At 32.6% G+C, this 22,742-nt stretch overlaps 1 protein-coding gene across 6 annotated transcripts in view; it reads right to left on the bottom strand.

Annotated features, from left to right (window-relative positions):
* The window catches only part of USP25 (ubiquitin specific peptidase 25), a 147,217-nt gene that overhangs the window by 45,199 nt on the left and 79,276 nt on the right, over positions 1–22,742 (bottom strand). For all 6 annotated transcript variants that reach the window (XM_077118742.1, XM_077118743.1, XM_077118738.1 and 3 more), the window contains 8 exons: positions 19,224–19,351; positions 18,739–18,834; positions 17,481–17,642; positions 16,396–16,622; positions 13,187–13,257; positions 12,211–12,439; positions 10,504–10,704; positions 2,148–2,287 (listed from right to left, as the gene is read on the bottom strand). In XM_077118742.1, coding sequence (XP_076974857.1) covers positions 2,148–2,287; positions 10,504–10,704; positions 12,211–12,439; positions 13,187–13,257; positions 16,396–16,622; positions 17,481–17,642; positions 18,739–18,834; positions 19,224–19,351 — 1,254 coding nt within the window. The remainder of the gene's footprint in view (positions 1–2,147; positions 2,288–10,503; positions 10,705–12,210; positions 12,440–13,186; positions 13,258–16,395; positions 16,623–17,480; positions 17,643–18,738; positions 18,835–19,223; positions 19,352–22,742) is intronic.

Here is a 22,742-nt window from a genome sequence, read left to right as displayed (position 1 = left end):
TTTTAATTATAAATTATTTATAAGTATATTATAATATATAATGCAAGTTATTTATATTTTAGATTATACATCTTATTTCTATATTATATATTATTTATGGTAGTCATATGATAGCAATTTATTATGATAAAAATAATTATAACAAATGTACTTTGTATACATTGTGAAATAACTGGGGTTTAAGTACCAGAAGGGCCTTAACAGGTACTTAGTGCCTATTATATGCCAGGCACTTTCAAATAAGTGATCTTAATCCCACCATAACCTCTATTTTATGGCAAACAAAACTGAGTTTGAGAGAAACTAAACAGTTTAGTAAAGGTTGCATAGCTAGTAAGTAGTGAAAACAACATTCCAAAAATCAGAATTGGCTGATTCTTGCTCATATAATACTGATTATATGAGCTTTGAGTACATATAATCATACTGCGGTACCATCCATCAAGTTCAGATAATCCTAAGTGAGGACTCTTTTCACTTCTAATATATGCATTTAAGTGAGACAATCCCTCAAGAAGCGGTTACAATAATTTTAAACAATGGATTTTAAAACCAAAAACCAAAGGCCACTTAAGGTAGCAATGATTAGACAGTCTCAGACATGGTAAAGAGTACAGAAAATGGGGCCAACTGTGCATGCAACTCCAAAAGAGAAGTAAAATGAAATATATATATATATACACACATATATACCATATTCTCTTTCTGCCGCGCTCCTTTCTCAAGTAAGGGTGAGGCAAGTAGACTGATAGTTTAAAATATGACATCCATATTAAGAGGCTAAGCAATCAAAATTTAAGTGATGATATCTAGGAATTTAAATTGCATATGATTACACAAACTAAAAAGTCATGCTTCTATATTAAGCTATGTAAAAGCTATGTAATGGTTCTGATACCAGCTGACTGGGTGGTTCTTATTAACCTTAACATAGGCTCTAAAAAAAAATCTTAATTAGCAAAGACCCAGGCACTGTTTTAAATCAGGCAAAAATACTTTTCTCTTGTACCTACACCTCTGTCCTTTATCCCTCCCTAAGTTTTCTTTTTCCACTGTCCCCCAAGAAATAGACATACCAGATTTATTAAAAGATGTATGTTTCAGAAAACATTTTGAAGTTAGCAGATGTTCATCTCAAGTTCATTTAGAGTCTCTGGGGCATTTGTAAAATTTGTAATCATCTAAAACATCTAATATGTCAATATACTGTTTCATCATAGTAGATGATATATTAATATATTTTCAAACCCGGATATGAAGAGAAAAAAAAATTTCTGATTATTTCATTCATAAAAAACATAATTACCCAATATCCCATTTATTGGATTTTTTGGTTAACAGAATTCATATTGCATTAAAGACATAATCAAAATTAGCAGGCAATGATGGGATTAATTTCACTTATTAAGGCAGAAAATGCTGTTATAAAATTGTGACGTCATGTACTCTGTAGTCCACTAGGAAGAGGATCTTCAAATACTATCATGAAACTAGCATTAGAACTGCCTATACTCATACAGCAAGTGAATGGTTTTACAGGACCAAATTCTTGAAATTGCATCTGTCATAATATCATATTCATAGATAATATTGTACAATACCAATGCATACAATTTACTGTTATAAAAACACATATTTAAAACCTATTCTAAATAATGACAATTTTTATACTTGAGACCCTTATTAAAATATGCAGTTTTATAAAATCATATATAATCAGCTAATAATACTCTAACCTAGAGCATCTAGTAGTTATATTGTTAAACACACCTCAAGAAACAATGAAAATTACAGCTTATATTCTCAGCTATTTCACTGCAAAAAGGCTAACGATGGGGAAGGGCTAGGGGCCAGGAAAACTGTTAAATTTTGTATTTCTTTTTCAGTTCCCAAATCAAATGGCCCATTTAGTCTACAATTATGATTTATAATAATTTTTTAACAGGAAGATGTAAATTTTAAGAAAACCATATTTAAAATTAACCTTAGGGAATTTTGGCCTGGAAATTAGGTGACTTGCTGCAGTCACCTAACCTCTGTCACTTGACCTCGCCTCTCCTGACACCAAAACAGGTCATTCTCCATTTATATCCTGGAAAATGTTGTTAATATGGCTCTTTTCAGTGAGCTAAAAGAAAAGTTCTTACCGACTGCAAAACTGTTTCAGGACTTTTATCTTCATGCTCATGTGAGGCCTTGGTAATTATTCGAATAGTTTCTTCTTTCAAGTGCTTTGAGAAATCACTTCTTGATGGCTGCTCTAGGTATTCTGTTTCTCCTGCTTGTGCTTCATGAGAAAAGAATCAATTGTATATCTAATATAAATCACAGTGTCTGTATCAAGATGAATCTATGATTTTATTTCTAATAAGTCAGAATATATACAATAACCAATTTCACTCTTCTATTTAAATATATCCTTCATATATACAGCACAATTCCCCCAGAATTTCTCCCAGATGAGAACCACTACTAAACAACCACAAAAATTCAAAACCAGAAGTGCTCAAATAATTACTAAAGAAAGTATTCATCATAATTTATGGTAAGGAATCCAGTCAGTTTTTCTGACACGTTAAGTTAGAAAATCTTTTTTTAAAAAATTACTAACATTCAACCAAAAAAGGATTTGGTTTCCCACACACAGCATGGTAGCTGTTTTTTTCTTAGGCCACAGCATCCTTTCACAACTACCTGAGAAAATGACCACAAATGAATCTAATATTCTATCTTCTCTGATGCTACCCCTTATCCCTCTTTCTACCACACTTCCCCTCCCCAAAGCTAATGTTGATTTAAAAAAAAAAATCACAATTTGGCAAATTAGTACTTATAAAAATAAATTCATGATTTCAAATACCATCAGTGTGAAGTTAATTCCCAAATTTTTATCTCTACCCCTACCTACCTTCTGAGCTCCAGACCCATATGTCCAACCATGTGCTGTGAATGTCCACTGAGTGTTTCACAGACAACCCCAAAATCCTTATATGACCTAGAAGGCTTTAAGAGGGCCTCTGCCTTACGACCATTTTCTTATGCCCTTCACTGATCAAACAGGAGTGTATACAAGACTTTTTTTTAGCTTTTCTAATACACTGAAGGAGGGATTATCTTTCAACCATCAGATCTTTCTGCATACTCCTCTCTTTACCTGGATGCTCACCTACCTCTCACTAATCCCATCTAGTAATTTCTACTCATTCTTTTGTTTAAATGCCACTTACTCATGGAAGTATCCCTGATTACCCCAAACTAGGCTAGGTCTCTCTGTGTTTAATTTTCAAAGCAGTATCTCTTAGCCATGGGACTGTTGACATTTTGGGTCACTTAATTCTTTTTGTGGAGTAAGGTCCTGAGTACCTAGGTATCTACCCACATGTGTACAACCCAAAAATTTCTCCAGATACTGCCAAATGTCCTTGGGGAGGGGGTGGGAGGTAGGAGGAATTTCTCCCAGATGAGAACCACTACTCAAGAATAACACTTTTTTCTTTTTAATTATTGTTGTAATTATTTGCTTAAATTCCACATCCCTGCTAGACTGTAAGAATCACAAAAACAGAGATGCTCTCTCCCTTTTGTAGTGCTGATTCTTCAGCACCAAATATATAATAGGCACATAACTTAATGGAGAAAATGAATGAAGGAATGAATAGATAATGGGAACAAGAAAGAACACTAAAAAGTTCTACCATGTACTGAGATTGGTTAGGTGAGCCCAAATCAACTGGATCCAAAAGATGAGTGTGGTTGGCCTACAGTACAAGAGGAGTGCTATGGCAAGAAATGATGCAGATAGCAGCCAAATCATTGAGGGAGTTAAGTCACAGATTTTTGTGTACAGTAGGAAGTGAATAAAAGTTTTAAATATGGTGGTAACATGGCAATTTTAAAAAAGTTATTCTGGCTACAATAAGAAGAATGGGTTAGTAGAGGGCAGTGAGATGTGTGAGAGAGGATTTTGCTTTGGACAACAGAGAAAACAATAGGATAGAGAGAAGTGGCTAGATTCAAGGTATATTGTAGATATAAGGGCTTGGAGATGATGTGAAATATGACTCCAAGTTTCTGGCATGAGTAACTAGGATGACTGAGGTAAAATTTCATTTAATAAAGAAAACTAGAGGAGAAAAAGCTAAAATGGGTGTGGCAAGGAAAGATTTAAAAGAAGTTAAATGTCCTCACTTCTACATTTCCTGACTTTGAACTGCAATGTTCTTTCAGTGTCCCTGAATGATGAATAGGTAAAGAAAATCTTGGGCTACCTCCAGCCAAGGAGGTTTTTTGCTTCTGGAAGGTTTTAGGATTACTGGCAGTTAAGGGGTTACTAGAAAAAACCTTCTTGCTGATTGTTTTAGCCTGAGTTTGTCCTTTTTTGTCTCCCTCTCACCAAAATATATAAAGTATCAAATATTAATATTAGGATGCAAGCCTAATGCAATGAGGGCCAAGAAATTCATCTGGTCTGCACTGGTCTAAACCACCAAAACCTGGAACGTCTATGTAAAATAAAAATAAATCCTGAGCATCAAAAGAATTTTTAGCTTATCAACATAGTTAAATCCACTTTAAATACACCAGGCCCAAGACTTCCTTACACATAGAGTTTGAGTCAAAAACCTTATAAAAAATAAAGGAGTTTTGCCTAAGTATCATTTCTCTAGAGTTTTCCTTGTGCATATACCTACCATGGAGCTCGTGTGAGTGGAGTTGCAGTCAGAGTATGAACCTATAATGATCTGAGACCTTGGGAGATTGGAAGCAAAAACCCAAATTGTATTCACATTTTTATTGAGATTGTGCCATTATCAGTACTGTGCTATGTATTAAAAAGGTTATAAAAAATTAAAATATTTCACTCAATAAAATCAGATAAACTTGCACTCAATTAAAATCAATGTGCTAAATGCAACAAAGTTATGTAGAAGATTCTGCGGAAGCTCTGTGAAACCAACACATACTTGGGAAGATGTTGCATGTTAAAAAGATTTTCTAGAAGAAATGCCAATTGAACTGAGTCTTAAAGGATTTGTAGAGAGGATTATTTTAGAGAAGAGAAAGGAGAATGTTCCAGGCAGAAGGAAAAGCATATGCAAAGGCTCTGTAGGGACATAAACAACTAAAAAAATCCCTGCCATCGATAAGCCTCTATATTGGCAGGCAAACCAAACTACATGTACAACATAAAGAGGGACATGATGGATGCAGTAGTGAAAATAAATTGAGATTCAGAGGAAAAGGTAATGGTTGCTACAAGGGTGATATGAGACAAATTTGTAGAGTTTGAAAATGAGGAAGGTGTTAAAGAACAGATAAAAATTTCAAGAATGGACATTTTTTAAATGAAGGATACTTCATGAACAATGTCATGAGGATAGAAAGCTCCCTATATGGAATAAAGAAGGGAAGCAATTTGGTTTAGATGAAACATAGGGCACTGATAAGGAATTAGTCTTAAAATAAAGTAGGAATCATTCCAAAGTATCCTCATAAAAAAGAAAAGAGGTTTTGGGTTGATTTTGCCAAACCAAGAAAGTACTAGAACACTTGTATGCAAAATAAGGAAAATGAAAAGCTCTTTCTCCTATCCAAAAATAAGAACTATTAATTTTTAGTATTGTATACTCCCAGACAAATATACTCCTATACAAATATTTAAAATATTTATTTATTTTGTATGCTGTATGATGGTGTCACGGTCCATTATTTTTGCATGTGAATATCCTGTTATTGCAGCACCATTTTGCTGAATTTTGTTTGTTTGTTTTTTGGGAAGTACATGGACCAGGAATCAAACCTGGGTTTTCTTCATGACGGGCAATTATTCTACGACTGAGCTACACTTGCACCCCTCCATACCAATACTTTATCTTAAACAAAAAGAGGATTATCCTAAATATACTGCTTAAAAACTTAGTAAAACAAATATTTGTCAGAACAATATAATTTTTACTTGCTATACTGTGTTCTGTATGGTTGGCTCATACAATGAATAACCTACATACAGGCAATTTCCATTTCTTTATTAAAATATCAGGACAAAAATGTTTGACTTTCGCTGTGTAAATAACACATAATGATTTTTGCTCACCCTGAAACCCCACAAAACCCTCATTACTGCTGACCTGTGTAAATGGTAAGAACTCAATAAATAGAGACCACGATGTTTTCTAATTCATGACTTAATCAGCTTTATATAATAACAAGCCGCTCAGTTTAATATATTGTTCAAGTGATTAATTAGAAGACAGCCGGTAATTACTTTAGTAGCACTTGTTACTCTTATTTTATCCTAGAAATTTTCCTTGGTTTCCTACCTGCACTACAAATGCCTAAATGTACTCAGTTTACAGCAAATGACAATTCTGTTACAGGTGTATCTAAAGTAGCTTCCAAATTATTTGTTTTATGGCTGCTTTACTGAGATTTTCTAATGGTTATCCCCCACTTCTAGATGTGCTTTATGTTGCAGAATATAGGAGCTTCAATCAACGATTTGGCTATTACAGAAGACCCAGAATTTTTTCTGAGCCTCCTTTGTTGGTCTACCTTTATGTATAAGTACGGGGTGGGAGGGAGAGGCTTTTGTTTATGCATATTTCTTGGTTATGATCTTCAGCATTTTAAGAGGGGGTCAACTTGACCACTAATTAGCTTTCTGGTAAAGCCCAAGATCTGCTCTGAATCAGCTATTTAAAAAAAGTACATCTCAAATATTTTTACAAGTATTTACTACTTGACTTATAAGTCATACTTATTATGGTCACATTTAGAGGAATATTTAAAGAGGATTGCTTGAAACATATATACAGTCCATTCATTTCTAGAAATGTATTCAAAATCAAAGGTTAATCCAAAAATAACCTATAGAGCCATGCTACTGGCTATATAGAATGACTAGTGGAGCTTTTAAAACTTCTTATTTCTGGGCTCCACCCCAAACAGAATCTTGGTATGGAGGGGAGAAGTTCAGGAACCAAAGTTAAACCTAAAATTTATCCAGAACAGATAGCTACATCTGCACCATACCATTTTAGTCCACTTCCCTAAATAATGTCATTTATTACACTAGATGCTGAGGATATAAATAAGAATACTGACCAGTCCATGCTTTCAAAGAACTAGAGAAGGTGTAGTATATTCTACCAGGTCTTACTCTCAGGAATCAACTATACTTTCCTGGAATATCAGCTTATTTATTGACTTGCAGAGAGGATTTGTAAGGAAGAAGTCCCAGAGTCAAATCGCCATCCCATCTCAAAGCAAAATTTGTGACATCTTATGGAATGAATTTCATACTAATCTTAACTTCTACCTTACATTTTCTATCTTTATTTTTGCATAATTTTTTAATGTTGTTGTGCTATATATGGTGTTGTTAAAGACCTCAAATAATTTTTGAATAAGATGGGAGTAAAAGAAATAAAATAACTCAAGCAGGGCAGGTCACGGTTTGATTCCCGGTGCCTGTCCATGTTAAAAAAATAGTAATAACTCAAGCAGAACTCCATTTTCCTTCAGAATCCCAGTTTTATAAGCACAGCCTAAAGCCATGCTCCTTAACTAGAGGCAGACCTCAGAAACATTTGAAGATCTTCTAAAAAATACATAGTATGGATGCTTCTTCAAAAGATTCTAATCCAGTAGGCCTCAGAAAGGCACACGCACCTCAGGAAGGGTGTGCATTTGTTCTTGGGAAACCATCCTCTGGAAATTCTGATGTGCACATTCTTAGTAAAGAACTGTGGCTAGAAATCTAAACAGATGTGTTTAAGTTCTTCTTTGCAGAAAGCAGGTTTAGGGAGGTAGCATAAGAGGGACTAAATGATAATTTTTCATTACTTACTACTTATTTCAGTTTCAGTAAGCCAGTGGATTGTAACGGAAAACTGATGCACCTTAATATTCTTATTTGGAATACAATTAGAAGAAATTGTATTTTAATAGTTCTTGTATTAAAGCCTTATTGAAAAGATATGCAGGATGGAAGAAAAATCACTCTGATGGATTTTAAGACCATCTATTATTTTTACTCCTCACTCAAAATCTTTGTGTGTACCTAAGAGATATAAACACGGGTTCTTTTTGAGATCCTGAAATTACTGTATCAAATTAGATAAATTAACTTACTTTGAAAACTATGAAAAGAAATGGAAAAAAGAGAGCATAGGCATTAAAATAAAATTTGTCTACTAATGAAAGGGTAAGTGGTTCCATGAACATTAGCCATCTCCCTTATTCAATTGTGATATTTTAAACTTTCCTGCAACAAAGGATGGATTTCTTAGCATGATATAAAAGATAATATATAGCAATAGAAATCAATCTTCTAAGCAATCAGCCTCACTTTCCAAATTTACAGATTTAGCACATTTAGTTTCTACTATCTCAAACAAAGCACACATTACCATAAATTCAATAGAGGACATAATGGTTAAGGCAGTATTGCTACTGCTTTCTAAAAACCCAATCTGGAAAACCATTACTATAAAACTTACATATGAACTGACTATTTCCTTCACTTCATCTTTTACTTTTAGTTATTCTGGCTCCTCTCAGAAACTTATCTACATTTTTTTCAATATTACTTTAAAATATTAAAAATAGAGACATGCAAATACATGCCTGCTATCCACTACTCAATTTTTTAAAGCTGTAAAACAGCATATAGACAAAACGGTGTGGAGCATATAGAGCTGGCCGGTTTATAGAGAGAGAGGAAAAGATGATAAATGTAAAAGGTAGGACAATGTTGGCTAGTCTTCATCAAATAGGAATATTAGTGGGGAATATGCACCAGTTTGAGTTAGTAGAAATAAATGTGCTAGGTCTGTAAATTTGGAGAGAGTTAAGGAAATAGCAAAGATAAAAGGGGAAGGGATGGCAAAGAGTTTAACATTTTGGTACCACAAAATATAGGAGAGCCAAGAACACAGCTGGAGCTTAACAAATGAATGAAGTATTCACCTGAGTCTTGGGTAACCCTTCCCTTCCATTAATAACAGGATAAGACTAAAAACATGCAAATAGAATATGTAAGAGTTAAGGGAAGTATAGCACAGCACCTTCTTCTTTGGCGGGTTTCTGGGGAGTGGTCACAAAGGATTCATATAGAACACCACAGAGAATGAAATCACAAAGGATTGGAATTGGCTCAAAAATGAAAGGAACTAAAATAAAGTTACTATACTGTGATATGAGTTGAATAAATGGTAGAGTCCACTAGAGACTACAATGGTGGTTTATAATATTCAGGTACACTGACTACTTTAACGTATCGAGATGTTGGTATCTTTGTTGTCATAAGACCATTGTCTTGGTCTTTTAAAAAATCCTATACTTAAATTAACTCAACAATTCAATAACATTAACAATCCAATTTATTTGAAAACAAACTACAGTTCTCGGCAGAACTATGCATACCTGTATAAGTCAGCGTAACATAATGTACAATTACAAATCTTCTATTCTAAGAAAAATTCAAAAGTTCAAATAATAATACTGGAAACCCACCCTAAGTAATGCTGCATGGGAATCTCTGTCTGTACAAAATGAAATTAAACAAAACCCTAAAATGCTTTCTTAAAAAATAAAAACAAAGCACTGCAGACCTTGAAAAAAATTATTCAAAAAGACCCACTCAAAGTTATTAAAAAAAAAAAGATAAACAAGCTTGTAGAAATATCCTAGTTTAACTGATTTCTTCTCATTTTCCCAAATAGTGCAGAAAACCTTTTTTATTTTTTGCAGCAGGAAATGTCACCCTAAAATATACTTGCAACTCAGTGATAATGAAATTAATATTTAAGAAAAGATCAAAGGATATTTTATTTTCAACTTTGATAGAAGTTTCCCATTTTCATATAGTATTTAGTTCTGAACATTTTATTGATTTCATCAGCTAATAATAATTTATTGTAGGAAATTTTTAGTAGTTACATTTTTAGAAATATTTATTTACTTGCTCTATGTGTGTGTATACATCTGTGCTTGGACTATATTGCAAATTTAATTTTAGCCAATTCTGTTTTTAATTTTAAGAATTTTGAAAAAAATCTGTACTAATGGTGGTATTGCAGCATTACACAAAATATATATAGGTACAGTAGTATTGTATTTTGCTCAAATATGAAATTATTAGAGCTCATTCTCTTCAGAGCTTTAGTGAATTAGCTTAGGTTGATTGCTTCTTGCCAAGAAGGGTCAAGGGCACTTAAACTAGGCAGGAGAGTTAGAGGGGAAAGACAAAAGAATGATCTCGTCAATCTATCAAGATTGATAAAGGCATGTGTAAAAAAAGAATTGATATCCAGCAAAGGGGTAAACTAAATTGTTACATGGGGTTATCTCAGAGTGATGGAATTTCAGATGATTTTTACTGCCTTCTTCATGCTTTATGATGTCTGAAATTTTCTCAATGCGCATATCTTATTTTTATAATAAAATAATACATAGAAAAATATTAATAGCGATAATATAATCTAATAAAAATGCACTAACCTGCTGTAACAGAAGATTCTGAGTTCCTCAGTTTCTGTGATGCTAAAAGCTTTTCCTGCAAAGCTTTCTGGGCGAGCTGTGCATCCCATTCTTCTAGCTCTTTTTCAAACCGTTGATTGTCTTCCTCCACAAAGTCTCTTAAATCTGGTGGTAACGTTTCTATTCCAACAAGGGCCTGCCCAGTCTCTTTATTAAACTCCTCTGTAAATCATATTTCAAAAACTAATATAAAACCAAGAATTAAAGGAAAAACGCAAAGCTTAAGATGAATACACTCAAAAATAGATTGAAACTATGAATTATTTCCATTTAGCAGAATATTACCTAAGAACTAAAAGAAAACTCAACACTCAGAAAAACACTGATAATCCCTTACAGGCAATGTTCTCAACTTTTACATTTTTTAAAAATCTGAATAATAGAAATGAGACATATGAAATAAAGCCAAAATTTCTGCTACTCAAATATTAATATGGTATTACTTTTATTATTATAAGAAAATACCAAATGTTTGAATATTCACGAATGGAAATTTTCTTAAAATGAGAACAAATAATCTGATAACAGTTAAATAGTGTCATAAAATAAAAATACAGTTACTGAAAACTAATCTAAGATATTGTTCAGAATTTGAGAAACTAGTATTTAAAGATTACTCAATCTCTACCACCTATTAAAAAAAAAACTTTCAATCATAAGTGGACTAGCCAGCTAGGTCTCCTATGAATTTAAGAGGAAAGTAGATTCTATCAATTTGTAGAAATTTTCACTAAGTGCTTTCTATCTGCATTCCTATATTAGAATATCATAAATGAAATGATTAAAGATATAGTACGACATAGTTCTTGGCTTTGAGCAGATCAACATGAAGCGGGAAAGACAAGTCAACTCAAAATTTCAACACACAAAAATAAATGCAGGGGGCAGGCCAAGGTGGCTCAGCAGGCAGAGTTCTCAATAACAATAAAAATAAAAAAATAAATGCAGGGCGGGCCATGGTAGCTCAGCAGGCAGAGTTCTTGCCTGCCATGCCAGAGACCCGGGTTCGATTCCTGGTGCCTGCCCATGCAAAAAAATACATAAAAAATAAATGTACTATTGGGATATGCTATGAGAGTATGAGGAGAGACATTTTCTGGTAGAACAAGAAAAACTTTGCAGAGTAGATAACACCTGAATTGTGTCTACAGATCAGCAAGAATTAGCCAAAAGAACAAAAAAATAAAAACATTAGTGGCACATAAAAGCATAAGCATACATAGATATAAACAGGCAAAATGATATGGTTTGAGCAAACAGAGCAAGTAGTTCACACATCAGTGTGGTATACAAAGTACAGAATGGAAAATGGTGAAGAGGAAAGATGGAAAATACAGAGGCCAGAAATTGGAGGTATTTTATTCCAGGCTAAGGAACTTAAAAATGAGCCAAAATGTGTGTGTAGCCATTAAGGCGTTTACAGAAGGAGAAACAATGTCAGGTATATATCTAATAGTTAAGGTTGAGTACAAAATATATGCCAGTTCTTGCCCCTAATCACTTTACCCCTCAATTTCAGCTTTTCCACTTACAACAATCCAATAGCATTTCCTAATCATATCCCTCACTCTCTGAGTGAGTTACACCTAACTAACCACAGCACAGATCAGTCACATAAGAGGGCTTATTTAAAAATACACACACACCTTATGTATTACATACTCTTACCTTGTATTAAGAATTGTGCTTTATCATTTATGTACATTAAACAATATGCACTGGCATTTCTATAACCACCAAAAGAGTCCCTCATTAGCTCTTCCCATGATGATTTTGTCACAGCAATATCATTGTACTTCATCCACCTGTTTTCATGATGATCAAAAATGTATGCCCAGTAGTGCCCTGCATTAGCTTGGCCTTCATGAACTAAAACAGCATGTAAGCGATAAGGAACCTAAAGGTGAAAACAAAAGAGTTAAACTGCAATTACACAGTCTGTTACATCACATTCTATGAACCCAAACTAACCATTTGGAGAACAACACTAGAGTTTTCTTTAAAAAAAAAAAAGCAAACAGAAAATTGGCTGGGATGAACATTTTGCAAAAATTATTTCACAAAATAAAAAGAAATAAAGATGGAAGTTAAGTAAGCTGAAGATAAGGCAGATAGGTACATAGATAAGAGGATGATTTTTGAAACCATGAAAATGTATTTAGTGTGTATGCAGTTGTTGACCAACTTAGGCTCTTCCAATAAAAAAGTTACAATGAACAGTTTTATGAACAGCACATGATTTTTATTAACCTTCACAATTATAATTAATTGCCTGGGTTTAACAAAATGGCTTTTATAATGTACACCAGAAGTTAAAATGTAATTTATCCTTAGACTTTTCTCCCATAATCTTTTTAATATCTTTAAATAACTATTTATTTTCTCACATAGGAATTTTTAATTATTAAGGTCTCTCACAAATTTTGGATAAATTTTACTGTAAAATAATAAGAAGAATGGTACACACAAATATTGAGAACACAACTGAATGGGGGAAATATTAAGTGGAAGCTTGAAGTTCAGCAACTTTATAACAAAACACATTAGAGAGAATTGGAATTAGATTCAGATAAATAATAGAAAGATAAATGAAAATATATATGAATAGTTTTGGTAATGCTTACTAGCTCAAAATATCACTTACTTGAATCATAGATTTGTCAGAGTACATTAGTTCAATTGTTCGATGGATTCTGGATATGCTTTCCTGCAAATCTAAAAATATAAGGTATCATTAAAGATTAACATTTAAAGGTTAACATCAAGTATATTTCTAACCAAGACTTAGAAGGTAGTTACTAAATATTCTCTTATCAACATGATAGAGGAATAAGGAAAATTTCCTACAACTGTTACTGAAAACATTACTATTTGGAGTTTGTATAAAATGAAATATGGTTATCCTTAATAAAAGATGCTGCAGAAATGCATAATTAAAAACTAAAACAAAATATAAATCACCTAGAAAATGCATAGAGCTAATAAAATTTAACTTTGTTAAATCTATAAAGCAAGGTTTCAATGAAAACTAAAGCTAGACCCCCTTATATACCGATATAAAAACAGAACTTTAGAATGAAATAAAACAACTTCACCACAGATCATGTACCTATATGTAATTGAATAAAAATCCACTACAATCACAACTAAAATAAAATTATGGGAATCCCATTATCTAGTATTTCTACTTCAGTCATCCATTTACAATTACTCAGAAACAGGGATCAACACCTATATCTTTCATAATGATTAAAAACTAGAGACAACTGGAAAATCTGTGCACAAGGAAACGATTAAATTATATTATAGTCATGTCACACTTTGGAGTTGTTAAAAAGAATCAGGAAGAAACTGCCAAAGAACTACAAGAAATATTAGCAATCATAGAGTAAGGAAATATCTTTCTAAACATGATAGAAAATCCAGTAATCAAGAACAAAAAGATAAGACCCCCACAAGCCGTAAGAAAATCTACATTATAAAAACAAAACAAACCTGCCCAAACCAACAGAAAATGAAATAGCAAATGACAAACTGGGAAAATAGTATCGGTAGCATATACTACAGGCAAAGGGTTAATATCCATAACACATTAAACATTTCTAACAAGCAATAAGGAAAAGACAAATGACAATATAAAAATAGGCAAATGTCAAAAACAAGAAATTTACACAAAAATATAAATGCTCTATTTCATTCATAATTAAGGAAATTAAAATTAAGACAATGAAACACCATTTTTTTCCAACTATGCTAGGCTGCCACAGATTAAAAGTTTCCAGGGCTGGGAAGGATATTGGGAGTCAGGCTCTCTCAAACACAACTGGTAGATATGTAAATTGGTTCAAATGTCTTTGGGGGGGGGGCGATTTGACAAAAGGAGTTAAAATTTAAAATCTACATATTTTACAGTAAAAAAGGAACTTTTTTTATACTCACAGAAGTATATAAACATGAAGATAGAAGGCCAGCGCTATTTGCATTGACGACAAATACAGAAATTACTTAATATTACAATACACCCAATACTTTGGAATACTATACAATAGCTTAAAAAATAAAAACATATATTTGAGCATAAATTTTTAAAAATCAAGTAGAGGAAAAGAATGTTTAAATAGTTATCTATTACACGGTAAATCACACTGAGAAAAGGGCAAAATCAGGACACATCAGTTTTAAAACTATTTCCTAATGGGGGGGAACAGATATTTGATTCAATTATACTAATGGAGGAAGTGAGTCTTCTTATTTAAGAATCTTTAAAAATATGGCAAATTCTTATTTATCAGCTGTTCTTTAAAAAGTATAATTTAGAAAAAAGAAAACCAAGAAATAACATATACTAGTGATTCTCAACCTTTTCCTCCTGCAAGATGGATGAACTTGCAGACTCTATACGCTTCTACAAAAGGACTCTGGTTTTAAGTGAGATGGATTATATTTAATTTCACCACTTCTCTTATTCAACAAAGTACTGGAATTCACGGCCTGAGAGCATATTTTTAAAAAGACTCTTCCGTAATTTATTTTTTTTTTAAATCCACAAACTTTTGATACTGTATTTTACAAAATAAATTATTTTTTAACCCCTCACCCCCCAACACAACTGTCATAACACTGTAAAGGGAAAACAATTGCATTGAGTATCATTTCAAAAGACAGTGATTTTCCAACATAGGAAAGACAGGCTTCCTAGTTTCTACCCTTTCGAATGTAAGCTTATAAAAACAAACACAATCTGCCTTCCCCAGTAGAAAATAATCCAAAACTTGGAACAGTATTCAATAAACACAGTGTGCTTAATTAATATTGCTGAATGAATTCAAATAATAAAACTTCCTTTGTATATGAAAAATACTAAGGAAAATCTTTACAGTTACTAATGTTAATCGTTACATAGTCACCATTATACCCTATTAGTCCCTATTAAATTAGAACTGCTCTTTACTGTTGATTATCTATCAGAAGTCAAGGTGGTCATCTAAAATACAAAACTAATTTTGTAGTATAGAACAATAGACCCTCAATGTTTTCTTTTTTCATAGATAACAAAAATCAAGATAAAATTTGAGGGAGAGAAAAGGGAATTGCATTCTGATAAGGAAGGAATATAATTAAAGTTACCATGAAATGGTGATATTACTTCATCTTTTTTTTTTAAAGGAAATGACTTCAGAATAAAGAAGAGAGTTCCTTCCACGCAAGGATAGATAGAAAAAACACCAGCACACTTATATACACAACACACAAGCACTGTTCTTAATTTTCTTATTTTACTGCATGCCATTCATAACTCTATTACAGACTTCCATGCAGGAAAGCCGGCTTAGATTCCCAGACCATGCACCAAAAAATAAACTTAACAAACAAAACTCTACTATAGAATGGCATTGGGCTTATATATCATATTACATGATATCTGAAAATTTCTGTTAGAGATCCACATTTTTAATTCTTAAGAAAAAGAAAAGTTTTACCATTGAGCTTTACTGTGCAAATGTCAGGGGAAGTACAAAATATGAACAAACTATGATGCTTGTATGATGTTTCACTAATGGTGTAGCTGTGAAGACCAGTTTGGTATAAATTTAGAGCACTAACCTAGAAAGTCAGATCACCTGCTATGTCATTAATCAGCTAAGTGATCCTGGGAAAATCTTTCATCCCCTCTGATCTGATATTAAGATCAGAAAAATCAGGAGTCCAAGTAGATTATATAAAGGCCTTTCTAGGAAAAAAAAATTTGTAACATTTAACTATAAAATCAAAGGATACTTTCCTTCTCAATTTTAAAAATATTTGGCATTTCCATTTGAGGTGATAGTAGCTATGCTGTCAGAAACTTCTTACCTCTGGTGTCATTTTCTATTTCTGTTCTCCAGCGATGCAAACAGCTTTCTAGCACAGTAAGTTCTTCTTCAGTTATGTGCCTTGGTGCTGGATGCATGGGCAAATCTGGAGGTATCCGGGATTGCGTGAATGGTTTATGTATTACAGATCTCGATGAAACGGCAGCAATTGCTGCAGGTGATGTGCTAGGAAATTCTGAAGAAGGTGCGCTCTGTTGCTCTGTTGTGCTGCATTTTTGAAGCATACAATATTTATTATTGAACTTTCCACACTTAAATTCTGGATAAGGACTGGCTAAATAGCATTAAACTAGCTTACAACTTTAAAAGGAAAATACATTAAAAAGAAATATGTGGCTCAACCTAATATCCTAATAAGATTCATAATATACATTATTATGAGGATGAAATTGTGGCTTTACAGTAGAAATGGCTTAATTATTTATACATAATTTTAAGAACCAAATCCATGTATACTGACATTATAAAGATCTTCTTTTGCTAATACTTACCAGCTTACATTATAAAAATAAATTTTAATTTAATATTATTTTTATGAGTCATAAAAGGTTGAAATTTATACAGCTACATACCCCTCAAAATAGGGCGGGCCGCGGTGGCTCAGCGGGCAAGAGTGCTTGCCTGCCGTGCCGGAGGACCCCGGTTCGATTCCCGGCCCCAGCCCATGTAAAAAACAAACAAACAAACAAAATATAATAAAACAAGAAAATGTTTAAAAATGTTTCCCTTTCTTCCTCCCTTCCTTCCTTCCATCCTTCCTTCCTTCTCTGTCTTTCCTTCCTTTCCTCCCTCTCTCTTTAAAAAAAAAAAAAAAAAAAAAATAGGTATAGTTCTGAACAAAGGAAATATGATGAAAATTTCAAACAACAACCATAAAGACTATTAAAATAATGAGTTAAGTAAATGCCCAGAAGACAGTCAAAAAAAAAAGTAAGCAAAACTTTTTTTAAAGAGTTCATTAAAATAAATCCCAACATGCATTATAAAACATTCTTTAAAGCATCAATTAAATTATTATGTAAAACAGGTAATGTAACTGTCACTTGCATCAAGAAAACTTTTTACCTTGGTAATGTCTGTGATGGTATGGAACCACTAGGTGGGGAACTAGCGTCAATATCATCAATAGGAGAAGTGCAAACAGGTTTACTTGAGGCAAATTCCAATGCATACTGAAGAACATCTACCAAGGGGAATCGTTTGGGACCCGAACCATAGCTTAAATATCTGTTAACCATAAAATGTATGAATGCTTTTATTTGTATATACAGCACATTTGTCCAATTTTTTTCAATAATTGTCAAAAATCCCATTGTGAAAATACTTAATAAATCCTTCTCAACAATGAATATGATTTTGCTTTCAGTAGAAAAGGTAGAACTGAATATACATTCAAGAAATATGTGTTCTACAAAGGAAGAAACCAAAGGTGACTGAGATTGAATGTGTGTATATACTGTTACAATTTTTAAATGCTGCTATAAATTGAAACTTAATAGGAAGATAAAACTGACAGTACCATATCCTAAGACTATATTTTTAGATCTGTCATCTCATCTTATTATCAAGATGAATCAACTGTTACCTCTGATTATTTCTCAACATGAAAACCAATACTTTAAAGTATAAAAATTTTTGAAATTACATGTTTTGAACAAAAAGCTCTGTTATTAATTTTCAAATTGTTATCAAAATATGGAATATAGTATTAGATCAGAGGTTACAAACTGAGATCTCTCAGGTCATATTTCAGACTGTACCCTTTTGTTGTATGATGTGCAGAATATATGACAATTTGGATTCTGGCTTCTTTTGGAAACAATCAGAAGCTCTAGACAAGAGAGAAATCACATACATGTATTGTATCACCCCACCGGTGCTGGATGGCAGTCACCCGCTCTACACACACAACACTCTCCAGGTTCCCCCCTCTCACTGTCTTATACTTCGCCTGCTCCCCTGTTTTATAAAGCTCCTGTAAGGCCCTGGTAGAAATATGAGGAGTTATATCCTCTATATTAAGGAGAAAAGCCATCTGTTTAATGGAAATCTTGAGAGTACTATTTAGCCTTATGCAAAAGAGATCTCAATATTTAATTTAATTTTATATCTGTTTCCAGCACCATGAACATTACCTGTTGAAAACAAGAATATTAATTTTATACTAAAACAATCTTCCAATGCATATATAGATTTTTTTGTTTCTAACAAAACTCAAAACTAAACAATTAAAGCAAAATATTGATCTAGATTGATAATCTACTCCTAGAATTATGAGTCACCCAAAACAAATTATTTTATAATTTTGCAAGTGACAAAATACCTCTCTAGTCTTTGCTGCAATACTGTGAGGTAATCTTTCAGTCTCTTGATCTCTTCTCTCTTAATCCTTGTTATTTCTCTGTTTCTGTGCATGTATCTGACAGGAAAAATAAGAACAACAATCACTAGCATTTCCAAATATTTTAGAAGTGGATACAATATTAAGTCTAGCCATTACCACAGACGATCAATCAAAATTTTGTAACAGAATGTTAAATAATACAAAATAGTATTTTTTAAAAATTCTGACCAAATTTTAAGATTACAGAAATAGTCATTTACTTCCTTATAGCAAGCACTATCTGCAGTATCTATTTTTCTAACATAAAGAGACCTCCATTTTCCTTGACAAATAATATTAGTTATGTTATATAAAAAGTGAAGATTAATTCTAAGAACATTCAGCACAATTTTCCTCTAAACATAAGACTTCATTTTGTTACTAAACTGTTTCAAAACTAAGTCATGTAGTATAGTAAATCATACCTGTCCAGATATAAAACTTGGGGAAATTCTAACTTGTTATGGATTTTTTCTGGTCTTCCCAAAGCCTGATTAAATTCAAATCTTGACAATTCAAATGTTAGCACGGGTGGTAGTTCGGTAAACCAATGCTGAAAGAAAATAAAATAACATAAACCCTGTTTTCTCTACTGCAACTTTATGCACAGTATACTGGTACTGGAATTTTTATATTCATCATCACAATGCTGATGTCACAAACAGTTGATCTGGTACACAATTTAGTTACTCGACTTCTTCCTAAAAATTTTCCAAATATTTAAAAAATTCCAAGAGTGGGATAATAAACACATAATCAGGAAAGAGTAAAGTCTTCTAAAACCCATCCTTCCTTTAATTCCTTTCACTATAATTTCAAACCCAAAAAGAAAGACATTGGTTGAAATCATGGCTTCTGGCTAGGTCTTCTGGCTTCTTCAAAATTGCATCAATAGTATTACCACAAATGGTTTCTTTTATATAATGTAATCAACCATACCATTAAAAACCCTCTAACAAAGTAGCGTGGAAGATGCAGTACTTCAAAAGAAATATTTTTATGGCATAAAATGATCACAACTCTCATGCTAAAAACTAGAAATATAATTCTGATATTTTTAAATTTGATTTTCCTGCTGGTATTTACACTAATTTAAGAAAATGATCTATCATTAATAAATATAAAGTTTATATTTGTGGCGGTTATGGTTAAAATCTTTTTTCTTTTTTTAATTTTCCACATGGGCAGAATCCGGGAATCGAACCCAGGTCTCTGGCATGGAGGTGAGAATTCTGCCACTGAGCCACTGCTGCACCACCCTAAAATCTATTTAAATAACTACCCTTTAAAGAATTATAAATGTCTCATTGGTGTGACTCATATTTTAAAATAAGTACAACTATAATCTCTGGCCCTCCACACTTTGGTGACTGTTTAGTTAAGCACAAAATTCAACAAAACGTTTAAAAAATCATTTTCATATAACAGCTTCAAGTTCTATACAAACATATTGTCTAGAGAAAGGAAATTAACGAACTTGTGAATCAACAAATACAAAATAACAAAATAATGTAGCAAATAGTTTTGTAGTTCTTATCACGTACTGTGCAACGTGCTTCTACAGAAATTGCTGCATAGTATATGTGTGTGGTATTTTCAATTGCCGCAAAACAGCACCCTGCATAGTCAATAAGCTAACAATACACTAATTTAAATTCAAACATCTTAGAAAAGCAGGAATGATGCACAACTGGCAAACTGAATTTGACCAGGCTCTGGAAAGTTGGTGCTGTCTCTAAATAAAGCCAATAATATTAAATGTTTATTCACATTTCCCCTCCCAAAACAATAATAATTGAACTGAAATTTCCTGAGTTGGATTTGATTAGTCTTATATCAAAAGTTAAGTTTTAAGGAATGCTTTATATAGATATTAGTGGAAATGAACTAGATAAAGTTATGAAAGATCTAACATCAGAAACCTTTCAAGTTTTAACTTTTGATGAGCATGCTTATTTATTATTTTCTCACATGATGTGGGAAGAATTTTTCAGGTTAGTTCTAACTGACACCTAAAATTAACATTAAGAATTAAAATATACACAATGCATACCACTAAGAAAACTTTTGATACCTTAGGGTAATATTCTCTGATACAGATTAGATATGTAGACATTATGTCCAAGCAAAGAGATTTATAATAACTATCACTTTCATATTTTATTGCAGTACTTTGTCACCATTAAAAATAAATAATTTTATACTTTAATTCACAGGAACCTTTGATGACCAGGAAAAATGAAATGACCCTGGGCTGGTCTGAATCTGTGGTGGAAACTGTGGTGGACCCCAGAAAAGTCATGCCCTTTAATCCTCATTCAATATTGCTGGGTGGGAGCATATTGATTGTTTCCATGAAGATGGGACCCACCTAATTGTGGGTGATATCTTGATTAGATGATTTCCACGGAGGTGTGTCTCCTCCCACTGAAGGTGGAATTGCTTACTGGAATCGTTTAAAAGAGGAAACATTTTGGAGAGAGTCCCTTTTTTGGTAGAACCATGAGAAAGCCAGCAGACAGCGCCATGTTCGCCATGTGCCCTTCCAACTGAGAGAGAAACATTGAATGTTGTCGGCCTTCTTGAACCAAGGTATCTTTCCCTGGATGCCTTGATGGGACATTTCTATAGACTTGCTTTAATTGGGATATTTTCTCGGCCTTAGAACTGTAAACTAGCAACTTATTAAATTCTCCTTTTTAAAAGCCATTCTGTTTCTGGTATATTGTATTCTGGCAGCTAGCAAACTAGAACAGACCCAAATCGGGAGGACACATCTCAACTTACCAAAGCTGTTTATAATATGTGTTATGTAATACATGTCTATTTCTCTTCTTTTTTTCCCTATAATAAGAGTAGAAGGATTTCATTTCCAAACCTAAAACTGATGAGAATAAGAGAAGATAACCAGACGTTTCCTGAATTTATTTTAAAAATTATTATAGGTATGTCTAGTCTGCAATTTTAGGGTTATAAAATGCAGTCATATGTATCAATACAATAAACTATAATTTTAAATAATATAAAACAATGAGCTAGCTCTAGAGGAGCAATATATTTTTACAGATCATCAATAAAGCACTTAGTTTACATAAACAGCATTGGCAACACAAATGATCTGCATTCATTAAGTAACTTTATAAATGTGACCTGTTAGCAAAGTTTCTACAGAGAAGGTAATCATTTTTTTAATGGGTTTCAATAGCTGGTTTTTCTATTAAAGTGTTTAAAATATCTTGCTTTTGTAACAAGATTACATGAATGTACAGAAAAAAAAGAGAGTGCATACTATCATTTCAAATTCCCTACAGAACACTAATAAGCATTAGAAGATAAACCTCCTATCCCAATTGAAAAATTAATTCTTGTCATTTAACTACCTTCACTCATTTGCCCTTTCACTTTAAATAATAAATTTTGCATGTAATATCTATATATATCTAATATGGTACATATAGGTGGTTTATCTAGTTTAATTTTTAGGTAAAACTTTTTGTAAAATTTCTTCTATCACTTGACTATAATTTAATGCAACTTTGTGAAGGGACTTTTGCAGAAGTTACATTTTTAAATGAGTATGCCCTGTGACCTAAAGAGTTTATCCCATGTTATTCATCAGTACTCAAAGGTATTTATAGAAAGACAATATTTATAGAGTTTTTAATCTAACTATTGCCTCATAGGACAATTACATCAATTTAACTTTATAAATACAGGCTATGTGATATTACATAGATGTTAAAAAAAGGGTGTAAAGCTGTAAACTGACATGGAAGGATAGTTGTGATACTGCCAAGTGAAAAATGGAAGCTTCAGAACAGACACATACTAATATTTATGTGCATATAGCAGAAGTCTAAAAGAATGTACAACACAATCATTAGCAATGAATACCAATATTGAATAAGACATTTACTATTTGAAATTTTTTTTCTTCAACAAGT

This window comes from Tamandua tetradactyla, chromosome 10 (genome assembly GCF_023851605.1).
Source record: "Tamandua tetradactyla isolate mTamTet1 chromosome 10, mTamTet1.pri, whole genome shotgun sequence".
Lineage (NCBI taxonomy): Eukaryota > Metazoa > Chordata > Mammalia > Pilosa > Myrmecophagidae > Tamandua > Tamandua tetradactyla.
The sequence above is the reverse complement of the archived record's forward strand: the minus strand, read 5'-3'. Positions and strand labels throughout refer to the sequence as shown.